The 19,525-nt window shown below is 44.1% G+C and overlaps 1 protein-coding gene across 4 annotated transcripts; it reads right to left on the minus strand.

The window, feature by feature from the left end:
* Positions 1–640: 640 nt before the first annotated feature.
* Positions 641–18,838, minus strand: dbnlb (drebrin-like b). Of its 4 annotated transcripts, XM_024002207.2 has the most exons (15): positions 18,656–18,838; positions 17,756–17,811; positions 17,201–17,313; positions 17,029–17,103; positions 16,198–16,344; positions 12,003–12,080; positions 11,685–11,836; positions 11,522–11,576; positions 11,208–11,282; positions 5,194–5,311; positions 4,726–4,842; positions 2,252–2,365; positions 1,981–2,060; positions 1,683–1,767; positions 641–1,444 (listed from the first exon to the last, which is right to left on the minus strand). In XM_024002207.2, exons 1-15 carry the CDS (start codon positions 18,736–18,738, stop codon positions 1,308–1,310), a joined length of 1,485 nt encoding a protein of 494 aa, XP_023857975.1. In that variant the 5' UTR covers positions 18,739–18,838; the 3' UTR covers positions 641–1,307. The 4 variants fall into 4 exon arrangements, with proteins under 4 accessions (XP_023857975.1, XP_023857977.1, XP_023857976.1 ...); XM_024002209.2 differs by lacking the exon at positions 4,726–4,842; XM_024002208.2 differs by lacking the exon at positions 2,252–2,365.
* Between the last annotated feature and the right edge of the window lie 687 nt (positions 18,839–19,525).

Raw genomic sequence — 19,525 nt, forward strand, 5'->3', positions numbered from 1 at the left:
CGCGAGAGAGGAAATATGACTTATGCTTTGTTTTGTGTAACTGGTCCCTGAAATAGTCCATCATTAAAATTCTCCAGGGGCTGAAGAGAACAGGAAGGATATGGGGATGAGCTCTTTAGCATAACCATTATATACAGTTGAAGTCAGAAGTTTACATACACCTTAGCCAAATACATTTAAACTCAGTTTTTTAGGCAGTCAACTTATGTTAAACAATAAAACATACAAATCTGGGATGTGAGTCTGCATTATGTCACCACTATGGCACCATATTCTTTTAAGTCACAAAAAGTTCTCCAAACATGACTTTGAAATAAACTTCTGACCCACTGGAATTGTGATACAGTGAATAATAAGTGAAATAATCTGTCTGTAAACAATTGTTGGAAAAATGACTTGTGTCATGCACAAAGTAGATGTCCTAACCGACTTGCCAAAACTATAGTTTGTTAACAAGAAATTTGTGGAGATGTTGAAAAACAAGTTTTAATGACTCCAACCTAAGTGTATGTAGACTTCAGGACTTCAGCTGTATTTAAAAAACATATTTTTTTTTTTTTAAATATATTTCACAAGAATATGATTGTGTCATTATTTACACCCCTATTTTCCCTCGAGTTCAGCCACCCAGAGAGCATAGCAAATATTCAATTCCACTGCAATACCAAACTACTGTTGGAAATTCACACAGGATTCCTTTCAAGCAAACTAATTTCTGACAAAGAAATACTCACATAAAATATTAGTCTGAGGAAAAGGCAAAAAAGGCCAAAGATCATAGTTGGTACCATTATGTGAGCGATGAAATATTATCCTGAACCCAACAGGAGTGAATGCTACAAATAACAAAAATAGTATATCTGGAACAAAACTGGATTCACTTTATAAGGAATGTGCTATTAATGTTCGCAATGGAAACTTGAATTGAAAAATCTAAAAAGCCTGACAATTTACTGCATCACATTAAAAGGTGAGAGATTCAGTTTGGGGTTGGCCAATATATGGGTTTTCATCAAAACCTAAACTATGCCATCTAAGGGCTCACAACATCAACAACATAATTGAATTGCTTCCTTCAACAGGGATAGATTTGTGCAACCCCTGGTCCCATGGTTATTGTTCATATATTGGTCCTTAATGTGGCAGATCCAGTTCAGCAAACTATTCTAAAGGGTTCACTGTTGAGTTACTTCTGACCTGCTGTGTTCTGGACCCTAGCAGTTTTCCTACTGCCAAATTCTTCTGGGGGGGATCTTTTCTATTCTGCCTCCAATATGCTGATCTAGTGAGTGGGCGAGGTATGGACCCTAAATAACCTCCACGTAATTGGCTGGGAACATTCCAAAATGCCCGTCTGGGCTGTAGCCCCGCCACCAGCCCTCGTCAATCATCTCGATGCCAGTAATGATGTCATCAGGATCGAAGGAGATCTCGGTGTCATCAGCTGTGGAATGAAAAGAGGAGCAATACCTCAGATCACCATGCCCATTCAGATATCCTTTATGGTATTATTTGACGGTGTCTACTCCCTCACAGACTGCCAGTTTCCTACTAGCAGTTCCACTCATATTGATTCTCCGTATTGGGGCAAAACGTCACGGTTACACATTTTTCACATAGAGAACCAGTTCAGTGGACCGAGTGTCAGCTGTAAATTGTCAGTAGGCTGTGATGATGCTTACCAGCCTGGTAGTCGTATAGAGCCCTGGCACAGACACCTCGGTCCGTCTTCTCCCCTGCAGGCACCTCAAATGTGTTCTCTTCCACCTGAGGGAATAACAAGGGGTGCTGTACCTCTGAGAATGCCCTTCAAGTGTTAAGTTCAACTGCAAATATTACCCGTTACATCTTCTTTTGGCATGAATGGCATTTGAATAATGAGAAGGTATTTTCAGATTACAAAACATATGTTATAGCCGTTTATAATTAAATCCTCACCCTTGCGGAATGATTCTCACATGTGCCATGTCAAATATTCACCTGTGGGGGCTCCTCATAGAGATCATTTTGGGCTGGCTCTGTGGGATGGTTGTGCTGAGTGGGAGGAGCTGGTGCCTTCACTGAAAGGGGAAAAGGTCAATTGTATTTTTTTTTAAGACTATCTCCCTCCACCAACAGGTGGCAGCAGCAGCAGGGATCCAGAATACAAAGTAACTTAGAAATGTGTCCAGAGAAATGGTCATGATGAGTCACAGATGAGAAGAATGACTGTTCTGTGTTCAGACTGAGGTGCATGTGGAGTAGGGCCCACCTTCATCTTGCCACTGTTCCTCAGGGACTGCATCCTGAATAGGGGTTGCATCCTGCTCATCCAAGCACTCAGACTGGGATGACTCATCCACAACGAGCTCATCCACACTGGGTTCTTATTACGACATACATACATGTACACATGATATAGGAGCACAGATACACACAGATGGCCACAAATGTACACATATACTAAGGCATGCACTCAGAAATATTCAGAAACTGAATATATCAGCCAGGTCACCCGTGATACAAGTCAGTAGTCAACGTTCATCCATGGCTGAGGATGTCAGGAGATGTGGAAACCGGCCACTAAGGGCAACAGTGAGCACTGTTACCTTCAAGTAGGTTTCGGTTTTGCTAGGGTGCATCTGCCTCTGATTCCAATGGTTGCATGTTCGAATCCAGCGATAGAAAGTTTAAGATTTTTGTTTTAAGCCTATTCTAAACCTTAACCATTCGGTGTTCATTTTATTTTTTATTTAACCAGGTAGGCTAGTTGAGAACAAATTCTCATTTACAACTGCTACCTGGCCAAGATAAAGCAAAGCAGTGCGACAAACACCACCGAGTTACACATGGAATGAACAAGCGTACAGTCAATAACACAATAGAAAAAAAAAAAAGTCTATATACAGTGTGTGCAAATGGCATGAGGTGGTAAGGTAATAAATAGGCCATAGTAGCGAAGTAATTACAATTTAGCAAATTAACACTGGAGTGATAGCTGTGCAGATGATGATGTGGAAGTAGAAATACTGGTGTGCAAAAGCTCAGAAAAGTAAATAAAAACAATATGGGGATGAGGTAGGTAGAATGGGTGGGCTATTTACAGATGGGCTACGTACAGCTGCAGCGATCGGTTAGCTGCTCAGATAGCTGATGTTTAAAGTTAGTGAGGGAAATATAAGTCTCCAGCTTCAGCGATTTTTGCAATTCATTCCAGTCATTGGCAGCAGAGAACGGCCAAAGGAGGTTTTGGCTTCGGGGATGACCAGTGAGATATACCTGCTGGAGCGCGTGCTACGGGTGGGTGTTGTTATCGTGACCAGTGAGCTGAGATAAGGTAGAGCTTTACCTAGCATAGACTTATAGATGACCTGGAGCCAGTGGGTCTGGCGACTAATATGTAGCGAGGGCCAGCCGACTAGAGCATACAGGTCGCAGTGGTGGGTGGTATATGGGGCTTTGGTGACAAAACGGATGGCACTGTGATAGACTGCATCCAGTTTGCTCAGTAGAGTGTTGGAGGCTATTTTGTAAATTACATCGCCGAAGTCAAGGATCGGTAGGATAGTCAGTTTTACGAGGGTATGTTTGGCGGTGTGAGTGAAGGAGGCTTTGTTGCAAAATAGGAAGCCGATTCTAGATTTTATTTTGGATTGGAGATGTTTAATATGGGAGTTTACAGTCAAGCCAGACACCTAGGTATTTGTAGTTGTCCACATATTCTAAGTCAGAACCGTCCAGAGTAGTGATGCTAGTCAGGCAGGCGGGTGCGGGCAGCGAACGGTTGAAAAGCATGCATTTAGTTTTACTAGCGTTTAAGAGCAGTTGGAGGCCACGGAAGGAGTGTTGCCTAACCTTAAACACTTTTGACGTTTGAGAAACATGGATGAACATCTAATTCTGATGTGAGACTGATCTAGTTGGAATATATACTAAACCATCTGAACTCTCATGGAAAAAGACAAGCACACTGGATGAGATTGATGATTACAGTAATCTAATGTGGGCATGATGATTACAGTGAATGTTTATTATTGTTTTACTACTTTCTTCTCCCCAATTTCGTGGTATCCAATTGGTAGTTACAGTCTTGTCTCGTCGCTGCAACCCCCATATGGACTTGGGAGAGGTGAAGATCGAGATCCGTGCGTCCTCCGAAACATAACCAAGCCGCACTGCTTCTTGACACAATGTGTCAAAACAACCACCGTACACCTGGCGACCGTGTCAGCGTGCACTGCGCCCGGGCTGCCACAGGAGTCGCTAGCGCGATGGGACAAGGACATCCCTGCCGGCCAAACCCTCCCCTAACCCGGATGACGCGGAGCCAATTGTGCGCCGGCCCGTGGGTCTCCCGGTCGCGGCCGGCTGCGACAGAGCCTGGACTTGAACCCAGAATCTCTAGTGACACAGCTAGCAATACGATGCAGTGCCTTAGACCACTGTGTCACTCAGGAGGCCTTGGTTACAGTGATCTAATGTGGGCATGATGATGTACAGTGGACTAATCATGGGCATGAGCCTCAGGGTGACGTTAAATTGCAGTAACAAGAGAGCAAATGGAGTAGCATTAAGTCAATAATTTGGACTGATTGATTGAAAGGGAACAGCATCAAGTAGAGATTGGACCGAAACAAACATCTCTTGTATGTCACAGTCATCCACGTGTGAAGTATTTCTCTCTGTCTGTGTGTATGTGAGATAGGACAGTGTCAGTTTGTGTCAGTGGTATGAGTGAGCTCAGACCTGCAGTAGGGACAGGAGAGGCAGAGCCTGCAGAGAGTGGGGAGGCTTGACGCAGGGGCGAGCGGGACGGCTCAGGCTCACATGTTTGCTTAGAGAGAAAAGGGCTTTGCAAACGCCCTGAGAAACACACACCAGAGCAGACAGACATACACATTGGCCGGAGAGGTTACCCAGCAGAGCAGACAACACAAAGCAGATGTGGTCTAGAGACAAGATGTGATACGAGACAGTCTGTGTCTGAATGAGTTAAAGCTGATGAAGGCAGAGTAATGCAATAAGAATCTCCTCCTGCATGTTTCAACATGGCTCAGACAATCCCCTGATCTTATCCACACCTGACAGACAGCTAGCAAGTCCATTTAGGACACACCCATGGCAGAAACATTTTACCAAATAATCTAAAGTCCTCATTAGTAACTACACTTGGCATATTAATAGCAAACAGTTGAATTGGAATTAGTAGCCTACCTGGCTGGGGGCTGGCAGGGGCGTGAGCAGCATCAGCAGGGGTGTCCATGCCCTTCTCTCTCCGCTTGAACATCTCTCTGGGGTTCATAGAGCGCTGGGAGATCAGAGAGGCTGCCTCCTGAAACACACAGTGAGAGTCAGACATGCACACTGGCCACTGTACAGCTATAGAAAGGGAAGGGAAAGGGGGATACCTAGTCTGTTGTACAACTGAATGCCTTCAACTGAAATGTGTCTCCGGCATTTAACCCAACCCCAGGGTTAACTGCATCGCTCAGCGGCAGAAGGACAGATTTTTAACTTCTCAGCTCAGAACTCTTAGTAGTTTAACACCCCAGTGAAATTCACTGCTGATAAGCAAAATGGCATAATCTCCTAAATAATCTACAGCAGCGGTCAGCAAAACCTGGCCTGTAATTGATTTTCTTTGGCCCCCCCCCCCCCCCCCCAAAAAAAAAGAAAAAAAGGGGGGGGAATTCATGCAAAAATGAGTTCAGGTGGGCCTTCACACCTCAGCAAACAAAGGAAAGGAGGGGTGCTCAACAACGATGAAAATCATGAGACGTTCTTACCAAGAAAACTTCCAAAATTCTAGGTAGAAATTAGTTGGAGCACAAGATTTATTTATTTTAGCTCTCTTTAATCCATTGTACAGGACGCAAACAGGTGACTGACATTGAGGTCAAGCTGAAGTCTTCCTCAGAGTGACCTGACCATTGCGCTTAGCTCCTATTTATAGCCCAGGGCCCATTGAGACAACAATGTAAGAAAATTATAATTGAAACATAAGGTAAATGGCAAATTGTAGCACAAAATACTACTAATAATAAGAGAAATAGTGTGTCTCGTTAATAAATAGGCCATGTCAAAATATACATAGGTGATATGTGTTTGTTTGTGAATCCGGAAACACAGCGACCCCAAAAATCTAAACAAGAACATTATAGAAACGACGACAGTGAAAATTGTTTAGCCCAGGGGTGTCAGACTCAGTACATGGAGGGCCGGCCTATTGTCAGCCTTATGTTCTGCAATGCAGAGTTTTAATGCTCATATAATTTGACCAATATAAGCAGCACCGCAGACGCATTTGAGCATGTATATAACATTTGTTGTGCTACAATTAATGACGCTTTGGATTTTATATTCTTTCCCTGTTCTCGGGTGGTAAAAAACATAAGTATTGGTCAGCCAATAATAAAAAGTTTACCACCTGAGAACAAGTAAAGAATACAAAATCCAAAGCTTCATTATTTTCTTACATTGTTGTGTCTCAATGGGCCACTAGGCTATAAATAGGAGCTAAGCGCAAAGGTCAGGTCACTGAGTACGACTTCAGCTTGACCTCAAAACGTCAGTCACCTGTTCACATCCTGTACAATGGATTAGAGAGAGCTAAATGAAATCAAATCCTGCATTTTTTTTTTTTTTTTTGAGTGCTCCAACTCCTTTCTACCTCGAAGTAATCTGATTTGTGTGTGTGTGAAATATATACACTGCTCAAAAAAATAAAGGGAACACTAAAATAACACATCCTAGATCTGAATGAATGAAATATTCTTATTAAATACTTTTGTCTTTACAATAGTTGAATGTGCTGACAACAAACACACAAAAATGATCAATGGAAATCAAATTTAACAACCGATGGAGGTCTGGATTTGGAGTCACACTCAAAATTAAAGTGGAAAACCACACTACAGGCTGATCCAACTTTGATGTAATGTCCTTAAAACAAGTCAAAATGAGGCTCAGTAGTGTGTGTGGCCTCCACGTGCCTGTATGACCTCCCTACAACGCCTGGGCATGCTCCTGAGAGGTGGCGGATGGTCTCCTGAGGGATCTCCTTCCAGACCTGGACTAAAGCATCCGCCAACTCCTGGACAGTCTGTGTGCAACGTGGCGTTGGTGGATGGAGCGAGACATGATGTCCAGATGTTCAATTGGATTCAGGTCTGGGGAACGGGCGGGCCAGTCCATACATCAATGCCTTCCTCTTGCACGAACTGCTGACACACTCCAGCCACATGAGGTCTAGCATTGTCTTGCATTAGGAGGACCCAGGGCCAACCGCACCAGCATATGTTTCTACAAGGGGTCTGAGGACTCATCTCGGTACCTAATGGCAGTCAGCTACCTCTGGCGAGCACATGGAGGGCTGTGCGCCCCCAAAGAAATGCCACCCCACGACTGACCCACCGCCAAACCTGTCATGCTGGAGGATGTTGCAGCAGCAGAACGTTCTCCACGGCGTCTCCAAACTCTGTCACATTTACTCAGTTTGAACCTGCTTTCATCTTGTGAAGAGCACAGGGCGCCAGTGGCGAATTTGCCAATCTTGGTGTTCTCTGGCAAATGCCAAACGTCCTGCACGGTGTTGGGCTGTAAGCACAACCCCACCCTGTGGACGTCGGGCCTTCATACCACCCTCAGGAGTCTGTTTCTGACCGTTTGAGCAGACACATGCACATTTGTGGCCTGCTGGAGGTCATTTTGCAGGGCTCTGGCAGTGCTCCTCCTTGCACAAAGGCGGAGTAGCGGCCTGCTGCTGGGTTGTTGCCCTCCTCACGTCTCCTGGTAGCGCCTCCATGCTCTGGACACTACGCTGACAGAACAGCACACTTCTTGCCACAGCTCGCATTGATGTGCCATCCTGGATGAGCTGCACACCTGAGCCACTTGTGTGGGTTGTAGACTCCGTCTACACCCTAGTGAAAGCAGCAGCATTCAAAGTGACCGCAAAACATCCAGAGGAGCATAGGAAGAGAAATGGTTGGTGTCCACACCTGCAGAACCACTCCTTTATTGGGGTTGTCTTGCTAATGCCTATAATTCCACCTGTTGTCTATTCATTTGCACAACAGCATGTGACATTTATTGTCAATCAGTGTTGCTTCCTAAGTGGACAGTTTGATTCACAGAAGTGTGATTGACTTGGAGTTACATTGTGTTGTTTAGGTGTCTTTTATTTTTTGAGCAGTATATATATATATTATATATATATATATTATTATTTATATTTTATTATATATATATATATATATAATATATTATATATATATATATATATATATATATATGTACACACAACAACACCAAAAAGTATGTGGACACCGTTCAAATAAGTGGATTGGCTATTTCAGCACCACCCGTGCACGGTATATAAAGCATAAGTGCCGTACCCACTAACTCCGTCAGCAATGTTCTAAAACTCTAGTGGAAAGTCTTCCCAGAAGAGTAGAGGCTGTTATAGCAGCAAAGTGGTGGACCAACTCCATATTAATGCCATGATTTTGGAATGAGATGTTCGACGAGCCATGGTCCACACTTTTGGTCATGTAGTGTATGTGATCGTGTCTCAATGTAATCATGGTATGAAATTGGTTGTTTTAAAATAAAAAAGCAGGAAGCACAGGAGCACTCGTTCTATAAAAGTGTTCAGATGAAGCAGATGCTAAACTACAGGACTGTTTTGCTATCACAGACTGGAACATGTTCCGGGATTCTTCCCGGAACATGGAGTACACACACACCAGTCACTGCTTTATCAATAAGTGCATCGAGACGTCGTCCCAAAATTGACTGTACGTACATACCCAACCAGAAGCCATGGATTACAGGCAACATTCGCACTGAGCTAAAGGGTAGAGCTGCCGTTTCCAAGATGCAGGAATCTAACCGGAAGCTTAAAGAAATACGCAATGCCTCGACGAACATCAAACAGGAAAACGTCAATACAGGGCTAAGATTGAGTCGTACTACACCGGCTCCGACGCTCGTCTTATGTGGCAGGGCTTGCAAACTATTACAGACTACAAAGGGAAGCACAGCCGAGAGCTGCCCGGTGACACGAGCCTACCAGACGAGCTAAATCACTTCAAAGCTCGCTTCGAGGCAAGCAGCACTGAGGCATGCATGAGCATCAGCTGTTCCGGACGACTGTGTGATCACGCTCTCCGTAGCCGACGTGAGTAAGACCTTTAAACAGGTCAACATTCACAAGGCTGCGGGGCAAGACGGATTACCAGGACGTGTGCTCCGGGCATGTGCTGACCAATTGGCAGGTGTCTTCACTGACATTTTTAACATGTCCCTGATTGAGTCTGTAATACCAACATGTTTCAAGCAGACCACCATAGTCCCTGTGCCCAAGAACACGAAGGCAACCTGCCTAAATGACTACAGACCCGTAGCACTCACGTCTGTAGCCATGAAGTGTTTTGAAAGGCTGGTCATCGCTCACATTAACCCCATTATCCCAGAAACCATAGACCCACTCCAATTTGCATAACACCCAAACAGATCCACAGATGATACAATCTCTATTGCACTCCACACTGCCCTTTCCCACCTGGAGAAAAGGAACACCTGTGAGAACGCTATTCATTGACTACAGCTCAGCGGTCAACACCATAGTGCCCTCAAAGCTCATCACTAAGCTAAGGATCCTGGGACTAAACACCTCCCTCTGCAACTGGATCCTGGACTTCCGCCCCCAGGTGGTGAGGGTAGGTAGCAACACATCTGCCACGCTGATCCTCAACACTGGAGCCCCCCAGGGGTGCGTGCTCAGTCCCCTCCTGTACTCCCTGTTCACCCACGACTGCATGGCCAGGCACGACTCCAACACCATCATTAAGTTTGCAGACGCCACAACAGTGGTAGGCCTGATCACCAACAATGACGAGACAGCCTACAGGGAGGAGGTCAGAGACCTGGCCGGGTGATGCCAGAATAACCACCTATCCCTCAACGTAACCAAGACTAAGGAGATGATTGTGGACTACAGGAAAAGGAGGACTGAGCACGCCCCCATTCTCATCGACGGGGCTGTAGCGGAGCAGGTTGAGAGCGTCAAGTTCCTTGGTGTCCACATCACCAACAAACTAGAATGGTCCAAACACACCAAGACAGTCGTGAAGAGGGCACGACAAAGCCTATTCCCGATCAGGAAACTAAAAAGATTTGGCATGGGTCCTCAGATCCTCAAAAGGTTCTACAGCTGCAACATCGAGAGCATCCTGACTGGTTGCATCACTGCCTGGTACGGCAATTGCTCGGCCTCCGACCGCAAGGCACTACAGAGGGTAGTGCGTACGGCCCAGTAAGTACATCACTGGGGCTAAGCTGCCAGCCATCCAGGACCTCTACACCAGGCGGTGTCAGAGGAAGGCCCTAAAAATTGTCAAAGACCCCAGCCATAGACTGTTCTATCTACTACCGCATGGCAAGTGGTACCAGAGTGCCAAGTCTAAGACAAAAAGGCTTCTCAACAGTTTTTACCCCCAAGTCATAAGATTCCTGAACAGGTAATCAAATGGCTACCCGGACTATTTGCATTGTGTGCCCCCGCCCCCCAACCCCTGTTTTACGCTGCTGCTGCTACTCTCTCTTTATCATATATGCATAGTCACTTTAACCATATCTACATGTACATACTACCTCAATCAGCCCGACTAACTGGTGCCTGTATGTAGCCTCGCTACTGTTATAGCCTCGCTACTGTATATAGACTTGCTACTGTTATTTTTCACTGCCGTTTTATTTCTTTACTTACCGATTGTTCACCTAATACCTTTTTTGCACTGTTGGTTAGAGCCTGTAAGGAAGCATTTCACTGTAAAGTCTACACCCATTGTATTCGGCGCACATGACAAATAAACTTTGATTTGAAATACAATCTTGTTGGTCTTAGTTGTGATCAATGTGCAGTGTCCAAATTCTTATACAAATTATTTTCCATCCCCCCAATCATTTGCTCAAACAAAAATCATCCCCCGGCTGAAACTAGTTGCTTACCCCTGATCTACAGTATGAATAAACATGTACAATTTCTTTATTATGTCTAAAGAAAATGTAGAAGATACAAAGAATGTACAGACAGGGAAATTACTAAGTTAAACTGTGGAGACTTTGGATTCAAGCAAAGAACAGATTTGATTGAGTCATTGAAAAGGGAAGCAGTTCTGAGTCACAGGGTATAGGGAGATTTTGGACAATCACATTTAACTCACGTTGGCTTTCTCCACAGATTCACCACGCTTCATCCCTTTCTTCTGAGTTGCCTGGAAGTCCTTCTCCTGCTCCTCCTGATGGTGCATCCCACATAATTGAATACTACCTCAGAGGCTACACCTAACGGTTCTGTATAGTTTGTTCTTGTGCTAATCTTATCATGTCCTAAATTTGTGCTTTGACATTTAAAAACATAATTTAGGTGGGGTTCATGTTGCAGACTGAACTACTGCCTCCCACATAGCGGAACTGATTTTAACTGATTCTCCTCAGACTGCAGGCCAGTCCTGCTGTAAGCCAGCAGAAAACTCACCCATTGTTGTTTCTCATCTTCTCTGCTCTCAGCTTCCTGCTGCTGCTGGTACTTCCTGTTAAACAAATGGTTGTTAAAAGGGGGAAGTAGACAATGCAAACCTGTCTGTCAATAAGGTCAGCTAGATAACCAACAGCTAAGTGAACTAACCAGTTTTACTCACTTCTGCTGGTCGATCATAGAGGCCCTTTCCTTGTCTCTCTTCTCTCTGAGAGTTGCCTCCTTGGCCTCTCGATCCTTCCTGTCTTTCTCCAGCTTCTGGCGCTCCTCGTCTGCCTTGCAGCGCTCCTCCTGTCGCCGCTTCTCCTCATCTTTCTGAGACAGACACGCGGGCCATGAGCACAAGGTTAGGGTAATGTAAAATGTGTCATAACGGCCGCATGACACCAGAACACGCTGAGCTATGATCAAGCAAATCTAACAAGTCTGTAGAGGATCAGTGAGTCCCTCTAGTGGGAGAAAGGTGTTGAAGCTGGCTTACCTCTGTCTGCGCCCAGAAGTTGTCTTTATTGGTGCGTTTGATTTCAGACATAGCGTTGGTCTTCTGATACACAGAGCCCTGTCATAACAAAATGTGTTAGATAATAACAAAAATCTCCTATGCTCCAAACAAGTTGTCACTCCTGGACACCAACCCCTACCCAGATCCAATACTGACGCAGCATGTTGGTTGATTATGGGGAGTTAACAGGCTTTAAACAGCCTGCCTTGTCTCTCTGGCTCCAGCCCTGGCCAGCAATCATGAGCCTCAACTAAGCCACTGGATTCTACTGCAGACGAGTCATTGTAAACAACCAGCTGCACCATCACAACAACCCACACATTGGAAACTAACTCACACTGAAAAACTCGTGACAAATAAAATTTGATTTGTCACATGCGCTGACTACAACAGTGAAATGCATACTTACAAGCCATTAACCAACAATGCAGTTAAGAAAATTAAAAAAACGAATAAAAAGTAAGATAAGAATAACAAATAAAGGAACAGCAGTAAATAACAATAGTGGGGCTATATACAGGGGGTACCGGTACAGAGTCAATGTGCGGGGGCACCGGTGTTGCTGTAATTTAGGTAATATGTACATGTAGGTAGAGTTATTAAAGCGACTATGCATAGATAATAAGAGAGTAGTAGCATCGTAGAAGGGGGGTAGAAGCTGTTTAGAAGCCTCTTGGATATAGACTTGGAGCTCAGGTACAGCTTGCCATGCTGTAGGAGAGAACAGTACGACTAGGGTGGCTGGAGTCTGAATTTCTAGAGCCTTCCTCTGACACCGCCTGGTATAGAGGTCCTGGATGGCAGGAAGCTTGGCCTCGGTGATATACTGAGCCGTATGCACTACCCTCCGTAGTGATGCAGTGATGCAACCCGTCAGGATGCTCTTGATGGTGCAGCTGTAAAAACTTTTGAGGATCTGAGGACCCATGCCAAATCTTTTCAGTCTCCTGAAGGGGAATAGGTTTTGTCGTGCCCTCTTCACGACTGTCTTGGTGTGCTTGGATCATGTTCCTTTGTGTCCACATCACCAACAAACTAACTTGAAGCTCTCAACCTGCTCCACTGCAACCCCGTCAATGAGAATGGGGGCGTGCTCGGTCCTCCTATTCCTGTTGTCCACAATCATCTCCTTTGTCTTGATCACGTTGAGGGAGAGGTTGTTGTCATTGCACCACATGGTCAGGTCTCTGACCACCTCCCTATAGGCAGTCTTATCATTGTCGGTGATCAGGCCTACCACTGTTGTGTCATCAGCAAACTTAATGATGGTGTTGGAGTCGGGCCTGGCTGTGCAGTCATGAGTGAATAGGGAGTACAGGAGGGGGCTGAGCACGCACCCCTGAGGGGCCCCCATGTTGAGGATCAGCGTGGTGGATGTGTTGTAACCTACCCTTACCACCTGGGGGCGGCCCGTCAGAAAGTCAAGGAACCAGTTGCAGAGGGAGGTGTTTAGTCCCAGGGTCCTAAGCTTAGTGATGAGCTTTGAGGGCACTATGGTGTTGAACGCCGAGTTGTAGTCAGTGAATAGCATTCTCAAACACAGTTGAAGTCGGAAGTTTACATACACCTTAGCCAAATACATTTAAACTCAGTTTCACAATTCTTGACGTTTAATCCAAGTGACAAATTCCCTGTCTTAGGTCAGTTAGGATCACCACTTTATTTTAAGAATGTGAAATGTCAGAATAATAGTAGAAAGAATTACTTAATTTAAGCTTTTATTTCTTTCATCACATTCCCAGTAGGTCAGAAGTTTACATACACTCAATTAGTATTTGGTAGCATTGCCTTTAAAATGTTTAACTTGGGTCAAGCGTTTTGGGTAGCCTTCCACAAGCTTCCCACAATAAGTTGGGTGAATTTTGGCACATTCTTACTGACAGAGCTGGAGTAACTGAGTCAGGTTTGTAGGCCTCCTTGCTCACACACGCTTTTTCAGTTCTGCCCACAAATATTCTGTAGGATTGAGGTCAGGGCTTTCTGATGGCCACTCCAATACCTTGACTTTGTTGTACTTAAGCCATTTTGCCACAACTTTGGATGTATGCTTGGAGTCATTGTCCATTTGGAAGACCCATTTACGACCAAACTTTAACTTCCTGACTGATGTCTTGAGATGTTGCTTCAATATATCCACATAACTTTCCTTCCTTATGAAGCCATCCATTTTGTGAAGTGCAGCAGCCCCTCCTGCAGCAAAGCACCCCCACAACATGATGCTGCCACCTTGTGCTTCACGGTTGGGATGGTGTTCTTCAGCTTGCAAGTCTCCCCCTTTTTCCTCCAAACATAACGATGGTCATTATGGCCAAACAGTTCTATTTTTGTTTCATCAGACCAGAGGACTTTTCTCCAAAAAGTATGATATTTGTCCCCATGTGTAGTTGCAAACCGTAGGCTGGCTTTTTTATGGCGGTTTTGGAACAGTGGCTTCTTCCTTGCTCAGCGGCCTTTCAGGTTATTCCTGCCTTCCTGCCTAACACAGGAAGCGGCGCAGGTCCTAATCCAGGCACTTGTCATCTCCCGTCTGGATTACTGCAACTCGCTGTTGGCTGGGCTCCCTGCCTGTGCCATTAAACCCCTACAACTCATCCAGAACGCCGCAGCCCGTCTGAGTTCAACCTTCCCAAGTTCTCTCACGTCACCCCGCTCCTCCGCTCTCTCCACTGGCTTCCAGTTGAAGCTCGCATCCGCTACAAGACCATGGTGCTTGCCTACGGAGCTGTGAGGYGAACGGCACCTCCGTACCTTCAGGCTCTGATCAGGCCCTACACCCAAACAAGGGCACTGCGTTCATCCACCTCTGGCCTGCTTGCCTCCCTACCTCTGAGGAAGTACAGTTCCCGCTCAGCCCAGTCAAAACTGTTCGCTGCTCTGGCACCCCAATGGTGGAACAAACTCCCTCACGACGCCAGGTCAGCGGAGTCAATCACCACCTTCCGGAGACACCTGAAACCCCACCTCTTTAAGGAATATCTAGGATAGGATAAAGTAATCCTTCTAACCCCCCCCCTCCCCCCTTAAAAGAGTTAGATGCACTATTGTAAAGTGGTTGTTCCACTGGATATCATAAGGTGAATGCACCAATTTGTAAGTCGCTCTGGATAAGAGCGTCRGCTAAATGACTTAAATGTAAATGTACCTGTTCCCTCCAGCATCTTCACAAGGGCCTTTGCTGTTGTTCTGGGATTGATTTGCACTTCTTGCACCAAAGTACGTTAATCTCTAGGAGACAACGCGTCTCCTTCCTGAGCGGTATGACGGCTGTGTGGTCCCATGGTGTTTATACTTGCGTACTATTGTTTGTAAAGATGAACGTGGTACCTTCAGACAGTTGGAAATTGCTCCCAAGGATGAACCAGACTTGTGGAGGTCCACAATTTTCCCAGAACATATTCCAGTCTGTGCTAGCAAAACAGTCCTGTAGTTTAGCATCTGCTTCATCTGACCACTTTTTCTATCGACCGAGTCACTGGTGCTTCCTGCTTAAATTTTTGCTTGTAAGCAGGAATCAGGAGGATAGAACTATGGTCAGATTTGCCAAATAGAGGGAGAGGGAGAGCTTGTACACATCTCTGTGTGTGGAGTAAAGGTGGTCTAGAATTTGTTTCCCTCTGGGTTGCACATTTAACATGCTGATAGAAATTAGGTTGAAGTCATTGAAGTCCCCGGTCACTAGGAGCACCGCCTCTGGATGAGCATTTTCCTGTTTGCTTATGGCGGTATACAGCTCCATTGAGTGCGGTTTTAGTGCCAGCATCGGTCTGTGATGGTATGTAGACAGCTACAAAAAATACAGATGAAAACTCTAGGTAGATAGTGTGGTCTACAGCTTATCATGAGATACTCTACCTCAGGCGAGCAAAACCTAGACTTCCTTAGATATCGTGCACCAGCTGTTGTTTACATATACACATAGTCCCCCGCCACGTGTCTTACCAGAGGCTGTTCATCTGCAGTCTTGTGCAGTAAATCTAACCAAAATGTCCGCAGAGAAGTTAATACCGAAACAAATTAGCTATATGAAGGCATTTTATCGGACCACAACACATCTTGCCTCACTGTACAACATAATGTATGCACAGATCCTGATAAAATGATGAAACAAACTCATAATGCACAACTAAAATGTTTTAATCTCTAAAAAGGATAAGACGCTGTATTTGGTACATACCACAGGCCCCTGGGGACCAGCGTCTCGGAACTTGTTGGACTCTTTGTGGAAGCTATAGTTGGCCCCCGAGGCCTTGCCCACCTTTTGCATAATAGCCTCAGGTTCCACATCCTCCTCTGCACGGGCATTTATTGTGACATGTGCGCCCTGGAATTACAGCAGACATTTTTGCTACAAATAACACGCATCACAAATTCCAGATAAGGCCATGAAAGGGCTGTCCGTAGGAGGGATATTTGATATCTGACAACCACCACCCATAGGATTTGTTGACATGCAGTTAGCAAGGTGACTTTCATGATAACTGATAATTCAAGAGCTGATTTAGAAACCACAACTTCACCCAAAGCAGCCTCCAACTGCTGCTTAACTCAAACTAGGGCTGTCAAACGATTAAAATAATTTAGTTAATGGCATTAATCGCAATTAATTAAAATGTTTGGATTTGCTCAAATTCAGTCCTAACGATCTGGGCCTTTTTCCATTTAAAAAACAGTGCATTAAGTTAGGCATACTACGCTTTGATTGTCAGAGAAGGAAACACAAAATTATCTACATCAGAATGTTTTAATAGCTTAACTGCGTCAAAAAATGTTGCGCCAATAAACATGTCACGCATTAACTTTGTCCTCCCTATCTTAAACACCAACATGCTACTACTGGCACTTACAGGGGTGTCTATTCCTTCCCTGCAATAGCTATACATTTAATTTCCTGTTAAGGCCAGTGTTACAAGTGTATACAAAAAGTTGCATCCAATCGATTTTCTTCCTTAACTAAACACAAGTTGTCTGTGTGGAGAAAATGTCTATACCATGCCAAATGAAATACCTTGAGAAAATTTGCCATGGAGCTGACATGATTGGCACATAGTCCTTTCCTGGCATCTTTCACACCTTCTCCAGTCTGAAACACAAATACTCATGAGCATCATTCAACTTAAATTACAAAATACAGAAGAGTGCCACCTTCAGAAGAAAAGGGAGCGTAGCACAGCACTCACCCAGTTGATGAGGACGTATTTGCACAGGCCAGAGTTTGGGTCCTGGACACGACAGAACGCGTACATAATTTTCCCGCTGCTAAGTTCCTCCACCAGTTCCTCCAGTCCACCATCTGAAACAGTATTGTAATGTTGGCACATTGTAGAATGTATGTTCTATGCAAAGTAATGTACATTACTGTGTAAAGCTTACATTTTGTATACAATATGGCTACATGGCAAACAATACTGCCGTAGGCACTTTCAACATGTTCCGTTTTTGACAGGGTATGTGCTGGAAGATTCTTCCTGCATTATACATGATTAGTTTGCTACCTATCTTTTCACATATGAAAATTGTTCTTATTTTATTGAAACAATAAAAGACGCACCTACTGCAAAATACTTACTACCTTTGCTTTCATCTTTTAAATTGCCTTACTGTGCATTGAGAGCAATTCAGTGGCACACCATAAGTTAAGGTGATGATGATCTAAGACAACATTGCAGACTCGATTCCAAACGGAAAACATTTAAATGTTGGAGCCTTTCTAAGATCCTGTGTACCACACTCACCTCCCTTCTCTGCCAATCGGATATCATTAGTGTTCCCCTCATAGGTGTACAATGCCCTGCAGAGAAGAATGCCTGGTTACAGGATCACACTAGCATTGCAAATAGTAGATTGTTGTTTACACTGCTTATTAGGCTACCACACTGTCAACATCATTGTTAACATCCATGTAACACTTAGCCACTGCTTAAAAAGTTATTGCAGAATAGCATCCTGGTTAGGTGATGTGCCCTGATCAAACAAAAACATGACACTGGGTTGAACTGCATAACTTTGGAACAGACCATTAACGTGAGCAACTGAGATCCTATAATAGTACACTATGTAATTATATGGTTAAAAAAAAAAACATCTGAGAATCTGGTCCCCATTCAGCAACAGGAAGTGTGCTAAGACTGAAACCCTCTGGGTTTGATAAACCTCTTGAGAGGTAAACCAGGTTAATTAATTAATTCAGGTCATCTTGATCTTTAAACACTTCTTTAGCTAAAATTTGCTGCCTAACGTTAACGTTAAATATTGCAAGAAATCAACAAAATAAAAACAAACAGCTAACGTAGCTACTAATGTTATCTAGCATCATCCTTACTTAGCTAACTAGCAAGCTAAAACGCTAAGGAAATTGGCAGACAACATGACATGGTCATCCGATTTGTATAATTGGCTACTGTACAAACATGGCAATAATATTTATACTGTTTCGTTGATACAAAATTCGTTCTCATTGCACAACAAGCAAGCCAGCTAACTAACTTACATGATAGGCAAGGGAAATTAAATGCTGTTAACTAAGGAACTAACGTAGCTAGCTAACTAAAAATAGCGGATGCACCATTTTATGGCGATGCAATTAGATAGCTAGATAACGTTAGCGAGCTTTCCTGCGATGCTACGGTCCTTACCAATTGGTGTTGCATTTCTCATCTACCACCTCTTTGTAGGCATTTGTCAGGGCAATGCCGTTTTTGCTTAGGTTCACTGCCATCGTTCAGTCACTGAAACAGTTGTGTATAGCCGTGATAAGCCCGTCCTACTCGCAGAGGAGAGGCGGTAAAACCGAATCGAATTGACTTCTGATTGAGATCTCAGCACACAGGAAGCTCGCCTTCCAGCAGCACAAACGATGACGTCACTCGTACGGTAATGAAGCAAGTTTCCAAATAAAAGCCCACATTTCAAAACATTGCAATGTAGATAACTCATTTAAATATATTAAAATAAAAAATATGGTTTTAAAAACATTTTTCTACCCCCAGTAATGAATTAATGCAATGTTAACACTGATATGTTGAGAATATTTGGCTGTAGAGAGAAAACTAGTCTTCCTGTTTCAGCTAAAGTGAGGTCGGAAATACTCAGTAGGGTCTCTACTTAACAAATATGTGTGGTTTTGGAGGCGGACTGTGTCCTACATACGCAGCAGCACTTCGTTCTCTGCCCACTCTATAGCGCCCAATGCAATATTATGTAATAGACTGTACATGGGATACATATTGGCTTGTAGAGAGAAAACTGTTCTACCTGTCTCAGCTAAAGTGGGGTGGGAAATACTCAGTAGGGTCTCTACTTAACAAATATGTGTAGTTTTGGAGGGGGACTGTGTTATAGACATATGCATTTAGTCCTATACATTATAGTCATTCCAAAACAATACATTAATGTACTGTTGTGTTTAATATCAGTTGTACTGTTGTGTTTAATATCAGTTGTAAAGACAAAACACACATATTTTTTTTGCTTACCCTGTTTGCTTCCAGTGTGAAATGAAATGT

Source organism: Salvelinus sp. IW2-2015, linkage group LG15 (genome assembly GCF_002910315.2).
Source record: "Salvelinus sp. IW2-2015 linkage group LG15, ASM291031v2, whole genome shotgun sequence".
In the NCBI taxonomy this organism is placed as follows: domain Eukaryota; kingdom Metazoa; phylum Chordata; class Actinopteri; order Salmoniformes; family Salmonidae; genus Salvelinus; species Salvelinus sp. IW2-2015.